This window comes from Manis pentadactyla, chromosome 2 (genome assembly GCF_030020395.1).
Source record: "Manis pentadactyla isolate mManPen7 chromosome 2, mManPen7.hap1, whole genome shotgun sequence".
NCBI lineage: Eukaryota > Metazoa > Chordata > Mammalia > Pholidota > Manidae > Manis > Manis pentadactyla.
In genome coordinates, this window is record NC_080020.1 from 156712128 (window position 1) to 156733439 (window position 21312).

General features: G+C 42.3%; 1 protein-coding gene across 12 annotated transcripts in view; it reads left to right on the forward strand.

Annotated features, from left to right (window-relative positions):
• Positions 1-21312, forward strand: part of BCL2L11 (BCL2 like 11) — a 69053-nt gene that overhangs the window by 8152 nt on the left and 39589 nt on the right. For 7 of the 12 annotated variants that reach the window (XR_005028909.2, XM_057496993.1, XM_036906054.2 and 4 more), the window contains one exon: positions 19953-20062. The exons of 2 other annotated variants lie outside the window; for them this stretch is intronic. Coding sequence is in view for 6 of the 10 variants with exons in the window: in XM_057496993.1 (XP_057352976.1) it covers positions 19953-20062 (110 nt within the window). In the remaining 4 variants the exon portion in view is untranslated. Of the gene's footprint in view, positions 1-15564; positions 15681-19952; positions 20063-21312 lie in introns of all 12 variants that reach the window. 3 more of the 12 variants (XR_005028919.2, XR_005028910.2, XR_008995748.1) reach the window with 1 other exon arrangement.

The window sequence follows — 21312 nt, forward strand, 5'->3', positions numbered from 1 at the left end:
AAGGTGGAGTGATTTGTTTCCTCAGGCAGCTCCTGGCTGCCCTGGAGCCTCGCCATAGAGTCTTTGCTGAAGGCCCACCCAGTTCTGGACTTCAAGCCCCAGGGTCACTGGTTTGGACGCCCAGAGAAACAGGTACACTTGGTAGGTCCTGAGTAGGGGTAGGAAATGATAAAAGAGAAGGGAGACTTTCTTTACTGATTCCAAGGAAAGGTTAGGAATTAATAGTTTTTAATTTTGTTTTTTTTTTAAACTTCTATTTTGAGATAATGACAGATTCACATGCAGTTGCAAGAAATAATACAGAGAGATCCTATATGCCCTTTATCCAGTTTCCCACAATGGCATCATCTTGCATAATAGTATAATATTGCAACTAGCAAATGGCATTGATAAAACCCAGCTACCTTACTCAGATTTCACAGTTCCTCATGCACTCCATTTTGTGTGTGAATGTCTATTTCTGTGCAATTTTACTAAATGAGTAGATTCGTGTGACCACCACTACATTCAAGAAAGATGTACAACATCTATCCCAAGGATTCTCAGATTTCCTTTTTATATCCACAGCCACCTCCCCTCGTGCTCCCTAACCCCTGATACCCACTCATCTTTTCTGCATATCTCTACTTCTCTCCTGTCCGGTAGGCTATATAAATAGAATCATACTCTTTGAGTGACCTTTTGAGATTGGCTCTTTCACTGGGCATAATTCCCTGGAGATGCATCCAGAATGTTGGGTGTTTCAATAGTTGTTTTTTATTGCTGAGGAGTCGTCCACAGTATGGGTAAACCAGTTTCTTGACCTGTTGAAGGATATTTGGGTTGTTTGAAGATTGTGGCAGGGATCTGACCCAGCTAGCACTTGGGGAGGGTTTGCCAACCTGCATTGCACGTCACACTGTCCCCTGGTACATCTTCGGGCAGCTGCCACTTGAAGGCTGATGGCTCAGCTTTCTGGTAATGCCTCCAATCAGGTGACTGGACCCTGCACCTTCACCAGGACAATGAACTGCTGCTGTGAACAGTCCTACACAGGTTGTCTAACCATGAATTTTTATTCCTCTGGAATAGATGTCCAGAAGTACAATTGTTGGATCATACACTAGTTTGAGTTTTTTAAGGAAATGCTCAACTGTTTGTCAAAGTGACTATACCATTTTATGTTCCCATTAGCAATGTATGAGAGATTGGGTTTCTCCATATCTTAACCAGCATTGGTGTTACTACTATATATTTCATCCTCACTCTTTATTTTAATTTTTATTCTGACACACGCGTAATGATATTCATTGTAGTTTTAATTTGCAGCTCCTTTATGGTTGACAATGTTGGCTATTGTTGCGTGTGTTCATTTGCATCTGTATACCCTCATCAGTGAAATGGCTTTTCCTGTCTGCTTATTTTCTAATTTGATGGGTATTTTTTTACTTTTGGATTCAGGGCCTTTGTCAGATCTGTGTGATTTGCAGATATTTTCTCCCAATCTGTAACTTGCCCGTTTTGTCCTTTTCAGAAGTTTATAATTTTGATGAAGTCCAGTTTATCAGTTTTTCCTTTTGTGGCTGTTTTTGGTGTCTAGTCTAAGAACTCCTCACCAGGCCCAGGGTCCCAAAGATTTTCAATTAGTTTTTTTCTTTTTCCTAAGAGCTTTAGAGTTTTGCATTCAGATCTAAGATTCGTGTCAAGTTAATAAGTGTGTAAGGGGTGAGGTGTAGATCATGGTTATTCTTTTTGGCTATAGGTGCCCATTTGCTCTAGCACCTTTGTTGAAAAAGTTATCCTTTTCTCTCTCATTGTTTGTGCACTGTTGACAGAAATCATTTGGTGTGTTTGTGTGGGTCTGTTTCTGGGTTTTGTGTTTTTGTGTGCTGATGAACTATGTGTCTGTCTATCTGCCAATACCACACTGCTTGCCATTACTGTAGTTATAGTAGGCCCTAAGAATAGATGAAGTAATTCCTTAGACTTTGTTCTTTTTTTTTCCCCAAAACTTCCTTAGCCTAAGTTCCATGCCTTTTCATCTAAATTTTAGAATAAGCTTGTCTGTGCCTACCAAAAGAACCCTGCTGGGATTTTGATAGGAATTGTGATAAAACCTATAGATGAATTCAGAAAAGCATTTGCATCTTTAGTATGTTGAGTCTTCCAATCCTTAAACAGATATATATATCTATCATTAAAAACTCATGTCTTTAGGTTTTATAATTTTCAGCACACAGGTCTTGTACATGTCTTGCTAAGTTTTATTTACATTGGATCAGTTGTTAATGGTATTGTATTTTTAATTTCAGTTTTCACAGGTTGATACTTAATGTGTAGAAATTCAATTTGTATTTGTGTGTTGATGTTGTATCCTGCAGCCTTACTGAACTTAATTCTAAAGATTTTTTAAATTTCTTGGGAATCCTGTCTAGACAACTGTGTAATCTGCCAATAGAGGCAGTTTTATTTCTTTCTGATCTGTGTGCATTTTATTTCTTTTTCTTGCCTTATTGCACTAGCTAGAACTTCTAGTGCTGTGTTGAATAAGAGTGGTGAGAACAAGCATCCTTGCCTTTTTCCCAGTTTTAGGGGAAGAGCCTTCAGTTTTAACCATTAAGTTCAGTGTTAACTGTAGGTATTTTGTAGATGCTCTTGAAAAAGGTGAAGTTTCTCTTTGTTCGTAGATTGCTGAGTTTATCACGAATAGATGTTGAATTTTATAAAATGTTTACCTTGCGTCAGTTGTTATGGTCATATGAGGTTACCTGTGTTAGCCTGTTGATATGGTGCACTACACTGACTTTCAGGATTAATCTACTTTGCATGCCTGGGATAAAACCTACTTGGTCAGGGTGTAATTCTTTTCACATATTGCTGTATTGAATTTGCTTATGTTTTGTTGATGGTATTTGCCCCTAAGTTCATGAGAGGTTTTTTTATCTGTTGTTTTAAGACTGGCTGATTTTGATCAGGGTTTTAACAGTGAGTTGGGAAGTGTTCCCCCCTCCTCTATTTTCTGGAAAAAATTATATAAAAGTGGTATTAATTCTTCCTTGATGTTTGGCAGAATCCTCTCATGAAACTATCTGGACCTGAAAATTTCTTTCTCAGGTTTATTTAAGGTACAAATTGTTTTTTTTGGTAGTGTGTGTAGAATTATTCAGGTTGTCTGTTTCATCTTGCTTGAGTTTTGGTAGTTGGTCTTTTTGAGGAATTAGTCCATTTCTTCTAAATTAGCTTTTGAGTGTATAATGTCTTTATATTCCATTATCCTTTTAAGTGGATTCAGGATCTGTGCAACAGCCCATTTCATTCCTGATATTGTTGATTTGTGTTTTTAATCTTTATCAGTCTTTCTAGAGGTTTAATGTTTTATTTTTTAAAACTAGCTTTTCATTTCATGGATTTTTTTCTATTTTATTGTTTATTTCCTTCTGTTCGCTTTGTGTTTATTTTGTTTTTGATGTTCTTTCTAGTTTCTTCAGGTAGAAACTTGAGTGGTGTTCTGAGACCTTTCCACTTTGCTACCGTATGCACTTAGTGCCATAATTTCTCTTCCATGGCTGCATCCCACATGCTTTCGTGTGTTGTATTTCCATTTTCATTGACTTTTGTGTGTTTTTCTATTTCCTTTGAAACTTTCTGATCCTAGATTATTAAGACGTGTGTTGTTTCACTTCCAAGTGTGTGGAGATTGTCTTTTGTTATCTTGTCTGTTGTTTTCTTTGTTGATTTCTTATGGGTCAAATAACATACTCTATAATTCCAGTTCTTTTAAATTTGTTGAGGTTTGTTCTATGGCTCAGGATAGGTCTGTTTTGGTGAGTGATCCCCGAGTGCTTGCAAAATGTGTGTTCTGCTGTCGCTTGGAGACATAGATTAGATCTTACTGGCTGCTTGCACTGTTCAGTTCTTCTATATCCCTACTGGTCGTAGGTCTTTCAGTTGCTGAGTATGATATTGCAGTCCCCAACTGTAATGGGTTCATTTTTTCTTCTTTAAAATCTGTCAGATTTTGTTTCATATGCTTTGAGACACTGTTTTTTGGTGTGCACCCATTTTGAATTGTTGTCTTCCTGTTGGATTGCTCCTTTTATATCATTGCTATAAATAAAGTCTACTTTATCTGATATTAATATAGCCACTCATGCTTTTTGTAAAAAAAAACAAAAAAGTTTATATGATATATCTTTTCTATCGTTTTCACTTCCAACCTACCTATTTGTATTTGAAGTAAGTTTTTTTTTATGAGCATGTCTTTAGATAACATAGTTTTGTCTACTCCACCAAACCTGTCTTCTGAATGGTGGATTTAGGCCATTTACATTTAAGGTAATTGTTGCAGTGTTAGGGCTTAAGTGTGCAATTTTATTTCTGTTTCCTGTTGCTGTGTTTCCTGTGCATCTTTTAAAACCCTTACTCTGAGTTATTTGAACTTTTTTTTTTTTAGGATTCCATCTTTATAGGGTTTTTAAATATATTGCTCTGTATAGTTTCCTTAGTGGTTGATGGTAGGTATTATAATATACAGATGTAACTTACTGTATTTTGCTGTATCAACATTTTTTCATTTCATCTTACTTCCCTTTTGGTCTCTTTACCTGCCCCACTTCTTAAATATAATTGTCCCAAAGATTTCCTCTGTATACATAGATAACCGTATCAGATGATATTATATATTTTTTGCTTCAACCATCAAATAAAATTTAAGAATCTCAGGAGAAGTAGTCTTGTTTATTATATCTACTCCCATCTTCTGATTCTAATATTTTTTCCTTTCTGAAGTTCTAAACCTTCTGTTTAGAGGACTTCTTGTAGTCATTCTTTAATGATATTCTTTAATGTAGGCATGCTAGCTACAGTCCTTTTAGTTCTCCTTTGTCTGAGAATGCCTTTATTGCCCCTTTGCTCCAGAGGGATATTTTCGCTGGTTATGGAATTCACAGTTGACAGTTGTTGTTTTTCCTCTACAGTTTACTTTTGAACAACACGGGTTTGAGCTCCTTGGGTCCACTTATACATGGTTTTTTTCCAGTAAACATATTGGAAATGTTTTTGGAGATGTTGACAATTTGAAAAGTATTTTCTTTTCTTTAGCTTACTTTAGGAATACATTATGTAGTACATTCACAAAATACGTGTTAATCACCTGTTGACGTTATCGGTAAGGCTTCCGGTCAGCAGTAGGCTGTGAGTAGGTAACTTTAGGGGGAGTCAAAAGCTATGCTTAGACTGCCACCCACAGAGGGGTTGGTGCTCCCAGCCCCTCATTATTCAAGGGTCAGCTGTACTTGAAAACCGTGCCTCTTCCTTCTGGCCTTCATGGTTTCAGATGAGAAATCTGTTGTCATTCAGGTTGTTCTGTAAGAAATGTGTCATTTCTGTCTGACTGCTTTTAAGATTTTTTCTCTGTCTTTTAGTGTCCAGCACTTTGATTACCATGTGTCTTGGGTTTCTTGGGGTTTATCCTTTCTGAGGTTCACTCACTTTTAGAGGTTCTTGAGTCTGTGGTTTTATGCTTATGCCAAGTTTGGGGAGTTTTCACCCATTGTGCCCTTGAATGCCTCGGCGGGCCCTTCCTCTCTCTCGGGAATGTCATGATGGGAAGGTTAGTATTTCTGTCGGAGCTTTGGAGGGCCCTGAGGCTGCTCCTCCCTCCGTGTGTTTCTGTCTGCATTGTGTGAGTCCTGTTGATGCTGCCTCACGCCCACTGAGTCTCTCTGGCTTCTGTTGTGTGACTGAGCCTGTCCAGTGAGCTTGTTGTCACCACTATTGTGTTTTTCAGTTCTGAAATTTCTGCTCGCTTCCGCCAGGTGAGATGGAAATTCAGATCTCTTTATGGCCTCATGCGTCCAACTGGGGGTGTGCGCTTGGCCTCCTAGCTCATGCCAATGCCTAGATGGGGGAATCCTTGGACAGCTGACTCTCATGGCCTTGCTTCTGCAGGGGGAGGCTAAAGCTCAGCTCCTCTCTGCTTCCTGTTTACACCAGGGTGGGACCAGGGAGGTGGGACACTATCTCTGCCTTCCACTCCATATTCTCCTCATTGATACTGGGTGTGAGTTCCGACCATTCTCCTTAAAGCTGGGTGGGGTGGAGACCCAGGGACCCACTAGCCCTGTCTCTACCACCCTGTCCAGTCTAGTGGCTGCCAAGTGGTGTGCAGGGCCAGCTCCTCGCCAGGCCTTCTCCCAACCATGAGCTGGGGAGTGGAGCGCTGACTTGCTCCAACTTGTTCTGTCTCATTGTTCATTGATGCTGGGTTGGGTGGAGGCTCAGCTAGCTCCTGGGCCTGCTGATGGATGGTGTGTGTGTATAGTGGCACCTAACCCTGCCTTGTACAGCCTCCTCCTTGCTGATTACTGGCAGTGTGGGGTCAGCTTGCTGCTGAGCCCTACCAATGCCACCCTGGATGGGGAGTCTGGACACCACTAGGCAGGGGATGGGACTTCACCTGCCCACATGGTAACCTCTGGTACTATCCTGGCAGGGCAGTAGGATCAGCTGTGCCTGCTTCTGCCAGGCAGGGACTCCCTGCTTAGCCTGCTGATGTGGCCTGGAGGCAGAATCATAGCACTAACTGCTTCCACTGAGCTAGTGGGGCACCCACTCCCCCTTGGCCTGGCCAAAACTGCAGTGCGCAGTGTTTGCCTGCACTAGGGCAGGTACTGCCAGGAAGGCTTTCTGTCTTTAGGCCACCCTTTCCCCAGTCCTTTGGCTGTGGAGAACAGGCTCTTCTTGGAGCGTTTCCTGTCTGTGCCAGTTGGAGGCCTCTGCAGTGCCCTGTCTGGGATACGTGGACAGTAATGAGGAAATGGGGCTCCCCACCGTGTCACTCCTCAAGTCCTGGGACCCAGGCAGCACACCGTCTTTCCCTTTTCCGTGTGTGTGCGTGCTGTGTTATGTCTAGGGTTTTCAGCAGTAAAAGGGGAGACCTGGGGGACTGGGGCCACCCACTATAGTAGAATGAGAAATCTGTATCTTCCTTTAACTCTAGGATTGTTATTGATTGGTTCTGGCTGAAGAGTACTAAGAATTTTAGAAATCACCTTGTTCACTGTCTGTTTTTACTGTCTGCATGGAACACGGGACTTTTACCTTTGGGAAGAGTTGATGCCATAATCCTAGCCACCTCATTCACATGGTAGCTGCAGTGTTCCCTGCTGTAAGTCCCCTGTGTGTTAGCCTGCCGATGTGGCCTGGAGGCAGAATCATAGCACTAACTGCTTCCACTGAGCTGGTGTGTGTGTGACCCTCGCGGTGTGCTTGTGGGGTCTGCGCTCTCCTGCTCTCCAGCGTGCTGCCTGAGGATAGGTGGGTGGCTCAGGTCTGATCGCTCATGCATGGGGGAGCTTTTAGAAAAGAAAACAGTGAGTCCTGTAGTTCTGTGGAATTGGACTGTAAGGTGGGACAAGAGAGGCTAATCATCTGCTGATTTGTCTTGTCTTATATTTTAGGGCGTTTGTGATACTAGGTTTGAAGACACACATATACTTACAACTACCAGTTGAATGCTAGTTAGGTGCCCTAGTTCCCAACCTGCTCTGAACTACTGGGTTGGAGCCCATGTCCAGACCCGTCACCTCACGCCCCTGGTGTATGGTTGCCCTGCCTCTGCGGCACTGGGACTCCCCACAGACCACCACCCCTCCCTGCCCTGCCTCCCACACCAGAATCCAGTTGTCTTCATTCCTTTGTTGGGTCAGCCTCAGTCTCCACATATTCCTCACGGGACAAAATTCGCAGCTTCTCTCATCTTCTATTCATTGTCCTTTGCTGTTTGCATGGTCAGTGGCCAAGACCTGTGATGGAGCATATGGCCTAAGGCTGCTTCCTTCTCTGTGGAGGTCCTGTTGATACCAAACATCTGTCCTTTAAGACCTCGTGGACTCAGTGTTGTCTGTGCGCCAGGCTGTAAGCACATGCCACCCATCCGCCCTCAGACCGTGTTCTATGGGCACAGAGCAGAAGGCCTGAAACACTGTTTTCTTTTGTAGGAAATGCTAGCGGAAATGGGTGCATGAGGGGGTACATCACAGCATTATGTATTCTAGCCAAAAACTACTGACTGTCCTAATGATATGGAAAAATCTCTAAATTATGATGCATCCTTTTGACAGATTAGTGCTATCTTGTTAATGGTGTGAAAAAGGATAATGACATGGAAAATGCTCCTGGCATAACGCTAGGTTAAAAAGGTTACAAGATTGTTGGTGATACTCTACTGTCTTAGTCTGTGCTGTTACAACAAAACTGTCACAGGCCAGGTGGCTCTCAGTTCTGGAAGCTGGAAGGCAGACCAGGGTGCTGCCACAGTTGAGTTTTGGTGAGGGCCCTCTTCCCCACTTCTCACTGTTTCCTCACAGCATGGTAAGAGTGAGTAGCTCTCTGACTTGTTCTTGCAGGGCACTAATCCTACTCAATGGAGGCACCACCCTCGCGGCCTTATCACCTCCAATACTGTCTCACTGGGATTAGAATTCAACCTAGAGATTTTATGGGAGATGCAAACATTTAGTCCATAACACATAATTGGGTTTTCAAGAAATGTATATGCCTAATAGAGGGAACATGCATCAGTGTTAAAAGTGAGTATTTTGTATTCAAGTTACGTGTGGTCTTATTGGTGTCTCTTTTTGTATTAGCAAAATCATAATTACCATTTATAATAGAATAAATCTAATAAATAATTTATATTTTAAGTTTTCTCCTAATTTTAATCTCTTTAGCAGCATGCCCAGCACTGAGGCAAGTTTGTCTTAACTGTGTGATTAGCATAAACTGGCACGTGCCCCTTGTGATGATGCTTCCTTCCAGTGAGAGCAAGCTTTTAGCCGATCACCAGAAGTATTCCAGGGGAATGTCAGCCCCCTAATTTACTCTGTTGGGGTCTGCTTTTTATTTTAGCAAAGCAAGTATTTTGTTGAAACATCTCCCTCCAGTGGGTTACATGTTGATGCAGCGCCACCTTCCCTGCAGGGCTGTGCCTGGGTCTGGATGGGATCCTGGCTATTCCTCAGTGTCATCAAGTGGCCTGGGCGGCTCTAGTCACAGGTGAGGCAGATTAGCCTCTCTGAGCTTCGTTTTCCTCATCCATCAACTGAAGACAAAAGTAGTCACCACGGAGGGTTGTCGGAGCTTTTACAAGAGCTAATAGATGGATAGCATCTGGTAGAAACTTGGTCACTCATTTCTCCTTGCTCCTCAGTGACCTGTCCCAGCCACAGCAGGTCAGGAAGGGTGACAGTAGCGAAAATACTCTATTTTCCATCGAAAGCTGCTGTCGTTTCGGGAGTACAGAAAACACAGGGAAGTGCATTCATCTGTAAATGCTGTTACTATCCTAACCCCCTAGGTCCCAGTACAAACATGCAAAAAAGAAAACCTTTTCTAGAAACTGGCCTGGGAAGGGAGGTCTAAATCACCCCTAACCTGCCAGTGAACCCACACATCACCCTGAGGACCTCAGCTTCATTGGCAAACCCTTGGACCATGGAGAGACATCTGGAAACCCACACTCCACCCCAACTCTCTGAATGGGGCCTGCGGCAGGTACACCTGTGGGAGACGGCTGATTGGATTTGGCAGAAACTTGGCTACAGTTCAAGATGTGTATTTGAAGAAAGAATGGTCCTGAGACAGAAGGCATGGACTGAACTATTTTTTTCCTGCAACCGAAAGTTACGCAGCTTTTTTCAAAATAGGACATATTGTGCTTATCCATTTAACATTAGAAATACTCTTTGAAAAGAATCAAGAATTTTAAAATAGCTTCTCTTTTTTCCTTTTCTCTAAGAGCATTACCCTCCTTGGGCCCTCGTTAAATTTTGTTGTTTTACCTTCTGAGTGATGCTCTTGGGAACGTTTTCCTCTCATGCTGTGAGGTGACAGATGCCAGTGGTCAGCACAGACATTGGCTCGGTGGACAAGTCTAAGCCTGATTTGTAAGTGGTTTTAAGTTTTTGCCTAGAATGGGGTGGTATCCCCAGTGGCCTGTGGGAAGCCCAAATCCACTTTGTGTTTCCTCTGTTGTCCACCCTGGACCAGTTTGCTATGGTTCATGAGTAGCATGGTTCACCCAGTGATCTCTCCCCTGAGAGGGGGGCTGCTGGCAGGCCGTCCTCGCCTCCTGTTCCCTGGGCCACTGGTGCCCTCGGGCTGGATGAGGGCCGAGGGCTGTGCCTGGGTCACTGCCTAAGCTCTTCTCTCCGACATCTGTGCTCCCGGCAGACACAGGCCAGGAGATGGCATGGGTGTGTCAAACTTGAGAGAGATTGTAAGTCATTTTCAGGGAGAGGAAACAGTCTTAGGGGTTCAGAAGCAGGGCAGGGCCACATCTGGTGCCATGTGGCACATGGTGCTTGCTTTGGTTTGGACCCGGCTGCCTTTCCTTAGGAGTGAAAGTGTTTTTTAGGATAATTTTTTTTTTAAAGATGGAATCAGTCACTTCAATCTGAGAGGGTGTATAAGTTAAAATTGAAACAGGTTTGACATGATGATTCTCAACACCCTGAGTTGCTCTGGTAACCATTTTTTTTCCCCCAACACATGTCACATTCCTGGCCCAGAGCATGCTTCCCACTCCAGTTCCTAAAACGTTTAAATATAATCAGCTTGTAGATTTAATAAGTAATTTGAGACTTTTAATAGAAGCTTGCTCAAGCAGAAGGGACATATTTTTCTCTAATAAATGTATGTGTCTGTGAAAGTATATAAGGTGAACCAGCCCTGACAGACAGTCTTGTTGAGAGAGTTGCTTTCTACAGAGTAAGTGTGCTGGAGAGGAGACGAGGAGATTTCTTGACTGTCTGTTTTTCAGTCCCTTGAGGAATTTCTTAATGCAGAGTAGTCTAGAACTGCATTCTGGATAATGTGCTTTGTTACTTTATATTTGAATCCGGACTCAGTTTTACTTGTACCTGAATAAAAAAATACAACTTATAAAAACAACTCACCAACTTAAGCAACTGGGCACATAATGTCAGGGGCACAAATATGAGTAGACTCAATGAGAATTCAGGTAATACTTAATGCAGTGTCTGAGTGCCCAGGTTCCCTCTCCTTCACGTGGATTTTACCAGTGTGCCCATTTGAAGCTTAGAACGTTCTCTCTGTAAGGAAAGCCTGGCACATACAATCCGTGTTTTCTCTGCAGGTGTTTTATTGGTTTTCTCTCCAGTCCTTTCTGCTGATGGCGTAAAGTTGAGAGTGGAAAGTTCCAGCAGGTGACTCAGGCCAGTGTTGGTCCTTTTACTGACCTGTTTCAGCCCCTGAGGCAAGTCCTTCATCCTGGCTGGGGGCCAATGTCCTCTCCTCATACAGGAGGGCACTGCTGTTGTTCAGGAGAGGTCAGAGCCAGAGGGTGGGGGGAGGAGGGGAGGTCGCGCAGAAGTAGCCAACAGCCCACTTGAATCTGTTGCACAACAACTTTCTACGTACAGGGGCAGCCACACCAGTTCACTCCGTTTTGAGCCCATTAGGCATCAGAACTGCTGTAGCAGCCATGTCTGCCCTGGAGTCTGGAGGGATAAAAAGGGCACAAGGAGGAGGAAGAATATGTGGATCTGAGCAGATCAAAGACCAGACAGTCTTTGAGCACAGAATTCTGCACACCTTACACTGGGACTTGTGCTTAGGGTGACTCCAGCCTCCATGCTTTTCCTGTGGAGGACATGGCATAGTTATTTGCATAACACTTTTATGGTTTGCAGGCTAGCCTAGGACCCTCTCCCAGAATTGCCAAGTTGTACGGAGGTTAGGTGACTTGAACGGTTAGTACAGGCTGGTCAGTGGATGAAGGAACTTGGGCTCGAGCCATCTTTCCGAATGACCATTCAGTGTACCTTGCAGATGCTGTGTGAGCTTTAGCCATCCACATCTCTTATTTTTTACACAGCGTATAATTCTCATAATATTTCTTTTTATTTTTGTGTATGTTACAGAAGTTGTAGGGCCTCTGTTCACCTTTGTCCCTTAGAGGTGGGATACTGGAGTTGGACATAAATGTGCTCAATCAACACACACTAAGCTTTGTGAGTCTTTTTTTTTAGTTTTGTAAGTCTTTAGGGAGGAGTCGAAGAGCCCAGCTGTGACAGACATGTGTTTGGAGGACAAATATTTAAACCGTTCAGTGTCCAAACACAACATTTATGATTTTATGGTTATGCAGAATAGTGTCTGAAATTGAGGTGTAAAGATTTTTCTCTTTTTATGTTATATTGGGTAAAAAGAGGCAGCTGCCTTTGATGAATTTGTGTTAAGTAAGAAGCTGCCATTATGTTTCACCCTTCTGGTGTGTTACTGTTAATCGTGTATCTGTAGGTTAGACTAGTGCCTCACCTCATAGATGACAATTCTAATTTTAACTGCCTAAATAAAATTGACAGACTTTTACACGTTGGAGTTTAAAAACTGTTGAAGATATATATCGTGGCTTTTTAGCCTCATGCCTTGATCTTCATTGTCACTGAGATGAAATACAGTAATGTTTAAGACCTTAATGTGAGTTTAGAAAGATTTTTGTTACCTTTTTCCTTCTGCGAGTGTTAAATTTCTTAGAGGAAGCCACACTTACTCTGTAGTTAGAATTTTTGTATTTGTGGTTTGAATTCTCATTTCCTTCCCCCGATCTGATTTTTTGACTGGGAACAACGTATCATTACCAAAAGCTAGTACTTTCCAATTTTTTAATGCTGTATTTCTAAGGAGACGTCTTAAGTGAATTTATCTACGGAGTTGTATGTTTACTTTAAAAGATCTCTAGAAAGCATTTCTTTTTGTAGTTATGGAGTAAATGGTGAAATAATTTGGGTGAGAAATGGGCCACACTGTCAGTAGAGAAGTAGGGGGTTTATGTCTCTGTCTTAAAGCAAGCTCAGGGTTGGTGTTTGGCTGTACTTAGTTGGAGGGTTGTTTTTTTATCTGTCTTTCAAAATAAGATGGCAGCCAAATAAATCCTCTGTAAACCCCTGAAAGGAGCCTGAGACTACAGTAGTAGAAATGCAGCTGCCCCAGACACTTAGCGTGGGGCAGTAGTAGTGTCCTGCATCCTGTTCCTGGCCAGACCCAGTACAGACCGGCTCCATGTGTTCTTCAGGGCAGTGTGTTTCTGGAGCATGTAGAGCGGGAGGGCTGGGATGGTGGTGAAGGTCTTCCTACAGCTTGTCAGTAAAGGCACACGGAAGGAACTGGCCCAAGACCAGATTTGGGGCATGTGATGGCAGCTTCGTTAATTAAAAAGAGGGGTAATGGTTGAGAGGGATTATAGAGTATCTTTTTAGGCCCAGGGGACAGAATTGAAATGGGAGTGAGAGTTGGAAGGGGAAACATTTCAGTTGCCTATAAGGAAGAACTTTTGAGCACCAATTCCCTTCAGCAAGGACTGCAGTGCCTTAGGGAGGAGTGTGTGTGTGTATGTGTCCAGGAAGTGGACACCCAGGCCGGGCAGCTGGGCCCCATGTTGGAAAGGTTTCTGCACAGGGCTTCCAGCTCCCCTAAGATGTTGGGCCCCTGCGGTGAGTGAGGTTAGCCAGGGTGGTCTTGGACATGGACAGAAAAACCCGGGGTCTGGTGACCGGGGGAGTGACAGCTCAGGTGACGTGATAACTAGGTCTTCTGTTGTTGAATAGTTATCAGTAAAAAAGGCATAACACATTGATCTAATGCCTTTGGTTTCTAATTGTATTTTAAGAAACAGATTTTGGGGAAAGGTAGGGAGGATGCTATGAATGCTACTTTGCAGACTTCTGTCCAACTTTAGAGCATTGGTTTGCTGGCAGTTTCCCAATGGTCAGATTGGAAATTGATCAGAGCAGTCTGTTTTGACTTGCTTCCTCACAGCCACACGAAAGCACTGGGCAGTCCACATCAAAAAGTATAAAAACACTGGCTTCATCTTAGCAACTTCATTATTTATGGAATTTTATCCTAGCTGCTGTTTGTAAAGTGCTTGAATTGTATATCCACGCAGCTGCCCAGGCTTGACACAAAGGTATACCATGGAAAAAGATACACAGGCACTTGAGTAGTAATGCTAACTACCATCTCTTTATTTCATCTGTACTCACTTTCATTTTCGCCCAGTGATTCAGTGGAATTAATAAAGGATTTGTCAAAAAATAAAGTGATGCAACTGAATCAGACTCAGAGGGAGGTGTGTGTGTGTGTGTGTGTGTGTGTGTGTGTGTGTGTGTGTGTGTGTGTGTGTGTGTGTGCGTGCGTGTGTGTGTGTGTGTGTGTGTGTGTGTGTTTTCCTCCAGTCTGTGTGAGTGTCCTTTGGTCTGTGTGTGAACCTGGGTTCTGGCTCACATTAGGAGAACCATCAGTCGCTGAAGATGATTCCGATAGCACTAGCAGACTGGCTGCTGCCGCCTTCCTCATGGAAGCTCTGAGTAATTCCACATTGATAAGGATATTTCTGAAGATAGCCACTTAAGCAAGGAGATGACTGAGTTGAATAAACGTCCCAGAGTTTTAATTTCCCCCAAATGAATGTTGAGCTTCAGTGTGGCCACCTGCACAGGAAGTGCCTTCTCTGAATGGTTTTGGAATTGGTTCAGTACTCGTTTCAGAGCTTACAAAGACTGAGTGGTCCTTTATGGCTACTGGTTAAATTAGACTCTCCTCAGGTAGTGAGGATGGACAACGTCGAGAGTCAGGAGGAGGTTGCGGGGGAGCCCCACAGTCCCTCGTAAGTGCTGGGCAACATGTACACTTGCCTAAATAAGTATGATCCGATGCGTTTCGAATAAAAACAATCATTTCTTCAAAGTCATATGTTCCATATCTCTTCAGTGACCCAGAAATCTTCTCTCAGGCTCTAAGTTGAATACTGATCCAGGGCTTAAGGCATATCGGTTACTTTAAAATTGAATCTTGATTCTTTCCAAGTATTTGTAGATTACTGAACATCTGAGAAGAGTACAGAGTGTGAAGTGTTTCGTGAATGTTAATTTGGTTTTTACTTCCACCCTTAACTCCAGTTGTAACGGGAACTAACTCTGTAGCTGCCCCAGGAGGTGAGAGTGGCCCCGGTCCTTCCCCCAGAAAGAGACTGTGGTCGTGTGGTGCGTGTGTCTGGTACAGTACACCCCCCTGCTAGGTGGCATTTCACACGCCCTCTGGGAGCAGGCTGGGTGTTGGAAGAGTAGCTGTGAATGTCAAGATGTGACCTCAGTTCCTTTGAACACCTGCTGTTTGTGATGGTGGAAAATAGTAGCAAGTTGTGTTCACGAAAAATAAGGTTTGACTTGACTGATGTTGCTCATTATGAATGGACCTTCTCATTTTTTTATTTTCCCACCCTGGCTGGTGATGCTGCAGAAGCCTTTTCTGAAAGCCCCAGCCTGATTTCACTACTAGCCACAACCACTGAATTAATTTTTTCGATTGTTGAACTTTCAAGATTTGAAATTATCATGTGGGCTAGAAAATACTCTGTAACTGAACCACAGCAGCCTGTTAATTAAATGATACATATCTTTTAGAAACTCAGAGATCTTTAGCACTAAAAAAATCCTTTCTACACACCCCACCCCCCATTAAAAAATGGATTAATTATGCCTTGTGTTACTTTTTCTATAGGCAGTAATGTTACCAGTAAATTCAGGATTTCAAAAAATTGCTTCCAGGAGTTTTTATGAAAATTCAACTAACATACCATCCTTTTGATGAAATTGCCCATCGGACATAGTTGCATTGTAAGTTTGGATTCATGGCTTTGGTTAGAAAACGTGAACTTAGTCCCCCCGGCTCCATCTGGGGCTTACAGGATGGGAACTGGCCTCGGGTGGACTTGAAGTTACAGCTTTAGAGTGACTTCACATTAAGAGCAGTTTATATTTCATTGCACTTTAAGCTTTAGAGCCAGATTTCTGGAGTGAAATACTTTCTTAAATGCAGAAACTACATTTTCTGTGGCAAAAACATACCTCACCAGAATTTCCCCTATGAAGAATTGTCTTTTGTTCATGTCAAGTTACCTCATAAGTTACAAATTTGATCTTCTTAACTAGTAATAAGAGCTTTTGTTTCAAATAGAGACCCATTTTATCAATCAGGTATCAGCCTATGCAGTTATGCATATTGCCTGTAGCACAGTAACATTTATACTTGATAAACTTTTCTATAGAATACAAATGAAAATGTACATTATCTTTCTGATAGGTGGACTGTACATAATACTAGAATGAAAGTCGGTTGCATAACTAGATAGGATTACAGAAGCGAGGGTGGAGCACTGTGTTCTGAGTACTGGTCCCCGAACCCCACCGGCTCGGGCTACACTATCCGGAGACCGTGCCAAGGATCCCTTCACCACTGGTGGCCTCTGCTCTGGGGGACGGTGGGACCGAATTCAGCAAACTTAGTTCAGACTCTGACCGGCACCACCATGGGGCGAACAGGCGAATTCTGTAGGGTCAGTCAGATCCCATTCTTTTGTTCTGGTCGGTTCTCATGTGACAGAAGACCAAATCTGACAGTCACTAAGGTTAAGCTAGTGATAAAGGTAAGAAACAGCACCCCCTCCACACTCCCCAAAAGGGAAGCTATTTTGTCTCTACAGAAATGGTCTTTGAGATTTATGTTGAAAAATGCACTGCATCAGCTGAGACTAAGACAACCCTTTTAAAACACAGGGCTAGGATGTCTTCTAAAATATTCTAAATAGATATGTCATCTTATAATCTTACTGTGTAACCATGTAGTTTGTGTATATATGGGATTCAATTGTATTGCGGGATGAATGTTGGCCATTCATTTTAAGTTTTTATAGACTCAAGGAACAAGAACACGATTTGCCTTTCAAGAAGAAAACAGAAAAACTTCCAGTTTTTAAAAAAGGCAAATGGTGATCAATGCTGTGTTAGAGTAGCCCAGACAGATCAGTCTCTTTTACAAAAGTTAGTTTATGCTGTAGGTTAGTATTCCATATCAGCTTAAAAAAAATACACTTAAGTACAGTTGATAGCTCTCTTAGTAACCTGTTGTTATTGCCTGTTGTTAGCGATAAGCCTGGTCTCATTCATTACCTGTGGCTATTACCACAATGCTCCTAACTCTGAAATGCTCTCTGAAGACACACATCTGGGCTCCAGGGCCTCTGCAGGACTTTTCACCCTGGGTCAGTATTTCTCAGGGTCTGGTCCCTGGACTCTGTGCACCAGAATCATGCAGAGCCTCCCGGGCCTCCCACAGACACAGCACACAGCCTCCCTCTGTGTCCCACAACCTTGTGCATATGTCTGTACCTATGCATTTATTTAAGCTAACTTAACTTAAGCTATTAAACTTTTCTTTCCTATAGAATAAACATCTATTTATCTCCTTTGCCTCCTTCTCCCAAAACCAGCAAGGCATTTTTCTCTTAGGATGAATAAGTTGGATTTGATCACCAAGGTTCCCTATTTCCTTCTTAGCTGCTGGCTAGGTTGGCCTGTTCACCAGGTGCTAGTTTTGATAAGCTGACTTCTGACACAGACCAGCTCCTTCCATGGTCCTTCTTGTTGCCAACCCACACATGAGCCAGACAGAACCTTCTAGATTGTACATATAAGTGACATGTTAAATAGGATTCAGTACTGTTTCATCCACCAACTAGGGGAAATGAACCGAGGCAGTTATTTTTGTTTCTTGTTGTAAGAGTATAAAGTTTACTTGTTAAGTGTCCTCGTCCAGGAGAAACATAACATTTAGCTGAAAGTTAACCTACGAGAACGTGAGCTCTGTAGGAGCAGTACCTGGCCTCTCAGGTTGCTGTACCCAGCACACTTCCTGGCGCAGTGTCGGCACATGGACATTTGTATCCACCAGGTAACTTGCCAGCAGTTTTTACCAGTCTGCCATCTTTATTAAACAGTTTCTATTTCAAATATTTTCTTTAGATGATTGGCATTTTCTTCATTTCTGACTCCAGGATTGAAAGTACATTACTCTCTCAGAGAGCTGTATGTACTAAGAAATAAGTGGGGCTCTGCCCTGGGGACATGTGTGATAATGGCGCTAAGCAGCCCCATTGTGTCCTGCCTGCTGGTCTAGTCACCTGTACATATGGGCAGGTTTGTCTCCCTGCAGCATGGCTGTTAGGAGGATTGCATGAGATAACATATGCAAAACATTCTGCAGGCCCTGATGCACAGCAGACATTCTAAGAAAAGATGCTTTTTTTCCCCTCAAGGATGAGTTACTTTTTAACAGCTTCTAAAGTTAGGGAAAGAGCCCTTGATTGCTGATCACATAAAAGAAAAGTAATGGTTTGGTACCTGTGACAGACTAAATCCTTAAAGAGCTGTAAGCCCAGGAAGGGAAGTGAACTATTACATCACCACCTGACCTCACATCTACCCTGAAATTTTGTTTTCTGCCAGCTCAGCCATTTTAAATTAATGTTAATAGGCTTGTATGGAGTAATGATAGAAATATTTGTATGCTGAAGATAGAGCCAACATAAATTTTTAGGTGATTGGGGGTGTATTCAGGGGACATGCCTGGCTTTTGCTGAAAATTTCCCATTACCAGTTTTTGTGCTCTCTGCCAGGGCTTCCTTTAGGGGTCTTCCCTTTGTCTTACAGAGCACAGAAAATTCTGGAAAGGATCTGTGCACTCTTATTCATTCAACACTACACACATGCTTGCGCACACACATCCACATGGTGCCATGGGCGGTCAGCCCTTGTCAGATTATAGTTGAACTCATTTGAGAGGAGGCCAGGATACAGAAAAGATGAGGCACAGGAGTTTGGAAAAGACTTGGTAAAAATTCTTCAGAGAGCTGTCTTCTGAGTACTTTTGATAAACTATGATCAACATCAGTTTTATTTCTAACAACAAAATTCAAGGTACAAGATTTGTTTACGGAAACACAAAACAGGAAGTTACATCCATGTTATTGAGAAATCTGATTATCATAGGTCTGTAAATATTTTACTGTGGTTCAAATGTAATGTGCGTGCTTAATTGTGAGTACAGTGTGCCCATTTGTAACAGTAGATTTTGACATATGTCACATGTGGATAGCAATTGCAATCCAAGAATCTCATCTCCCCGGTGCTGGTGCTGCTGAACCATTCTCTGAGTGGCATGTGGGAAATCATCCACTTGATGCATAGTGGGGTGTTTTGACTACTCACATTTTTGTTCCCCTGCATTTTTGGTTGTCACGTGGCTTTTCAGTGGTTTCATTAACAAACAGCTGAATGTACTGGGTGTGAATGTTAGTGACAGTTTAATGAAAGGGCCAGCCTTCCCTTCTTTTCTCCTTTCAAAAATGCCTTTGCTCTTACACCCAAAACATTCCCTTCTCCCCATATGATGTTTGCAGACTTGAATCCATCTTTATTGGCTACATTAATATTCAGACAAAACATGCAATTATGCCTTAGTTTGGTCCTGAGGTAGCACTTGTGAAACTGGCTATTTATACCACTGCACCTCCTTCCATAGAAATGAACACATAGGCAGCCTATTGGCCACATATTGGCCACAGTTTTGCAGGTTTTCACTTACTTGACTTTGAATAGGACAGCCCTTTCATCTCATATTCCTGTGTGATATTTAGCATTTTCCTAGAAATTTTACCTTGAATTAAGATCAAAATATTTTGCTGACAACTGAAGCTTTGTATATTCTCATATGTTTCAGGTGTATTTCTTTGGTGATGTTTATTATACCATTTTTGTATTAGTTTGTCTTCCTTAAATGGAAGTGCATAATTAATTGGCCAGGCTTATTTAAATTTTGCAATTCTGAATCTCCAGTTTTGAAAAGGGAAATTATTCTGTATCCCTTATCCTTTTAAAGTTAGGTTAGCAGACTCTGCCAGTGTCATCTTTAGTGCATAGTTGCTAAAGCTAGGGAAAGTCCAAAAACATGAGAGAGTGTGTGAGATGGGCCTCATTCTAGAAACTTACCTTAGGAACTTTCTAAATGATCTATGGAAAACAATGATTTTTGTTTTGTTTGTTCTGATGCAGCTTCCATGAGGCAGTCTCAGGCTGTACCAGCAGATATGCGCCCGGAGATATGGATTGCACAAGAGTTGCGGCGTATTGGAGACGAATTTAATGCATATTACCCAAGGAGGGTAATGATGTTTTCTTTACCCCCTTTTCTCCTCACACCCTCCCCCTCCCTACTATATATATATATATATGTGTGTATATATATATATGTATATATATGTATATATTTTTAAAGGTGATCAGTAATAATTCTATGCTAATTCTGGAAATGAGAGGTATTACCTGTACGTGACCTTCAATTGTCTCTCCTTTCCCATTTTCCATTTATTTTACAGGTGAATTTAAGTGATGGTAATTAAATAGAGTACAGTACAAGGTGGTGTAGGGATTCTATGAGCACAAACCTTAAAACGTCCATGCTAAGAGAGAGATTATTTATATGCTTTGAACTATTCCCACATAAATATTAACATAGTTTTCAATCTGTCTTGGGTGTTTCTGTACTCCCTTTGGGTAGTTTGGGTCAAAGTTAGAGACATTTTTAAATCTCCCTCAGCTGAAGGGAAAGACCCCACAGAATGCCAGAAGGAAGGTCATGTCCCGCAGTTTCCCAGGCAGCAGGCGTCAGAGCAGGAGAGCCTCTGCCTTTCCATCCCCATTGCTGTCCTTGGACTTTTCATTTACCGAAAATGCACTGGGAGGCCATTAATAGCTTATAATTTGGGGCATAAAAACTTTACACCTCACATTGACTGCCACTTAAATTCTGAGGTGTGCAATTGACATAAAAAAAAATTCAGCCCTGTACCTTTTTCTGTAGATGCAGTGAATTTTTGGTGTGTTTTGCTGGGTGGCTGTATGTGTTACCATTTAAAGACATTCTGAAACGTGGAGGCTATGACTCCGGGAGTTAGGGCTGTTAAGGGGCATGTGTGAGTCAGTCTGGGAAGGAGCTCCCTAGCAAAGGCATGATATAATTTTTGGCTTGTTCACATTTTTTTTACCCAGCCATGTGTGAAATCATCTCTGTTAATTTATCCAGAAAGAAGACTTACCTTATTTTGTAGAAGGTGTTGTAACAACTAATACTCTTTCTGATTGTGTCACTTCTCTTTTGACTCTTTGGAACATTGTTGCTTCCTGTCTTAAAGGTTTTTTATTCTCCATTTTCTTCTGGACCAAGCTCATGCTGAAGACACTTAAGAATTTCTGTCCTGCTTTAAACTTTAGCGTCTTTCTTGGCCAGCTGTTGCTGAGTAAATAGATGTTACCTGCTGCTCGCTTTTGGTCATTCTTGTCTTCCTGTCCATTCAGTGCCTTTCAAGTTTTTTTTTTAAACCTACATGGAGACCTTTTCCCATTACATGAGGAT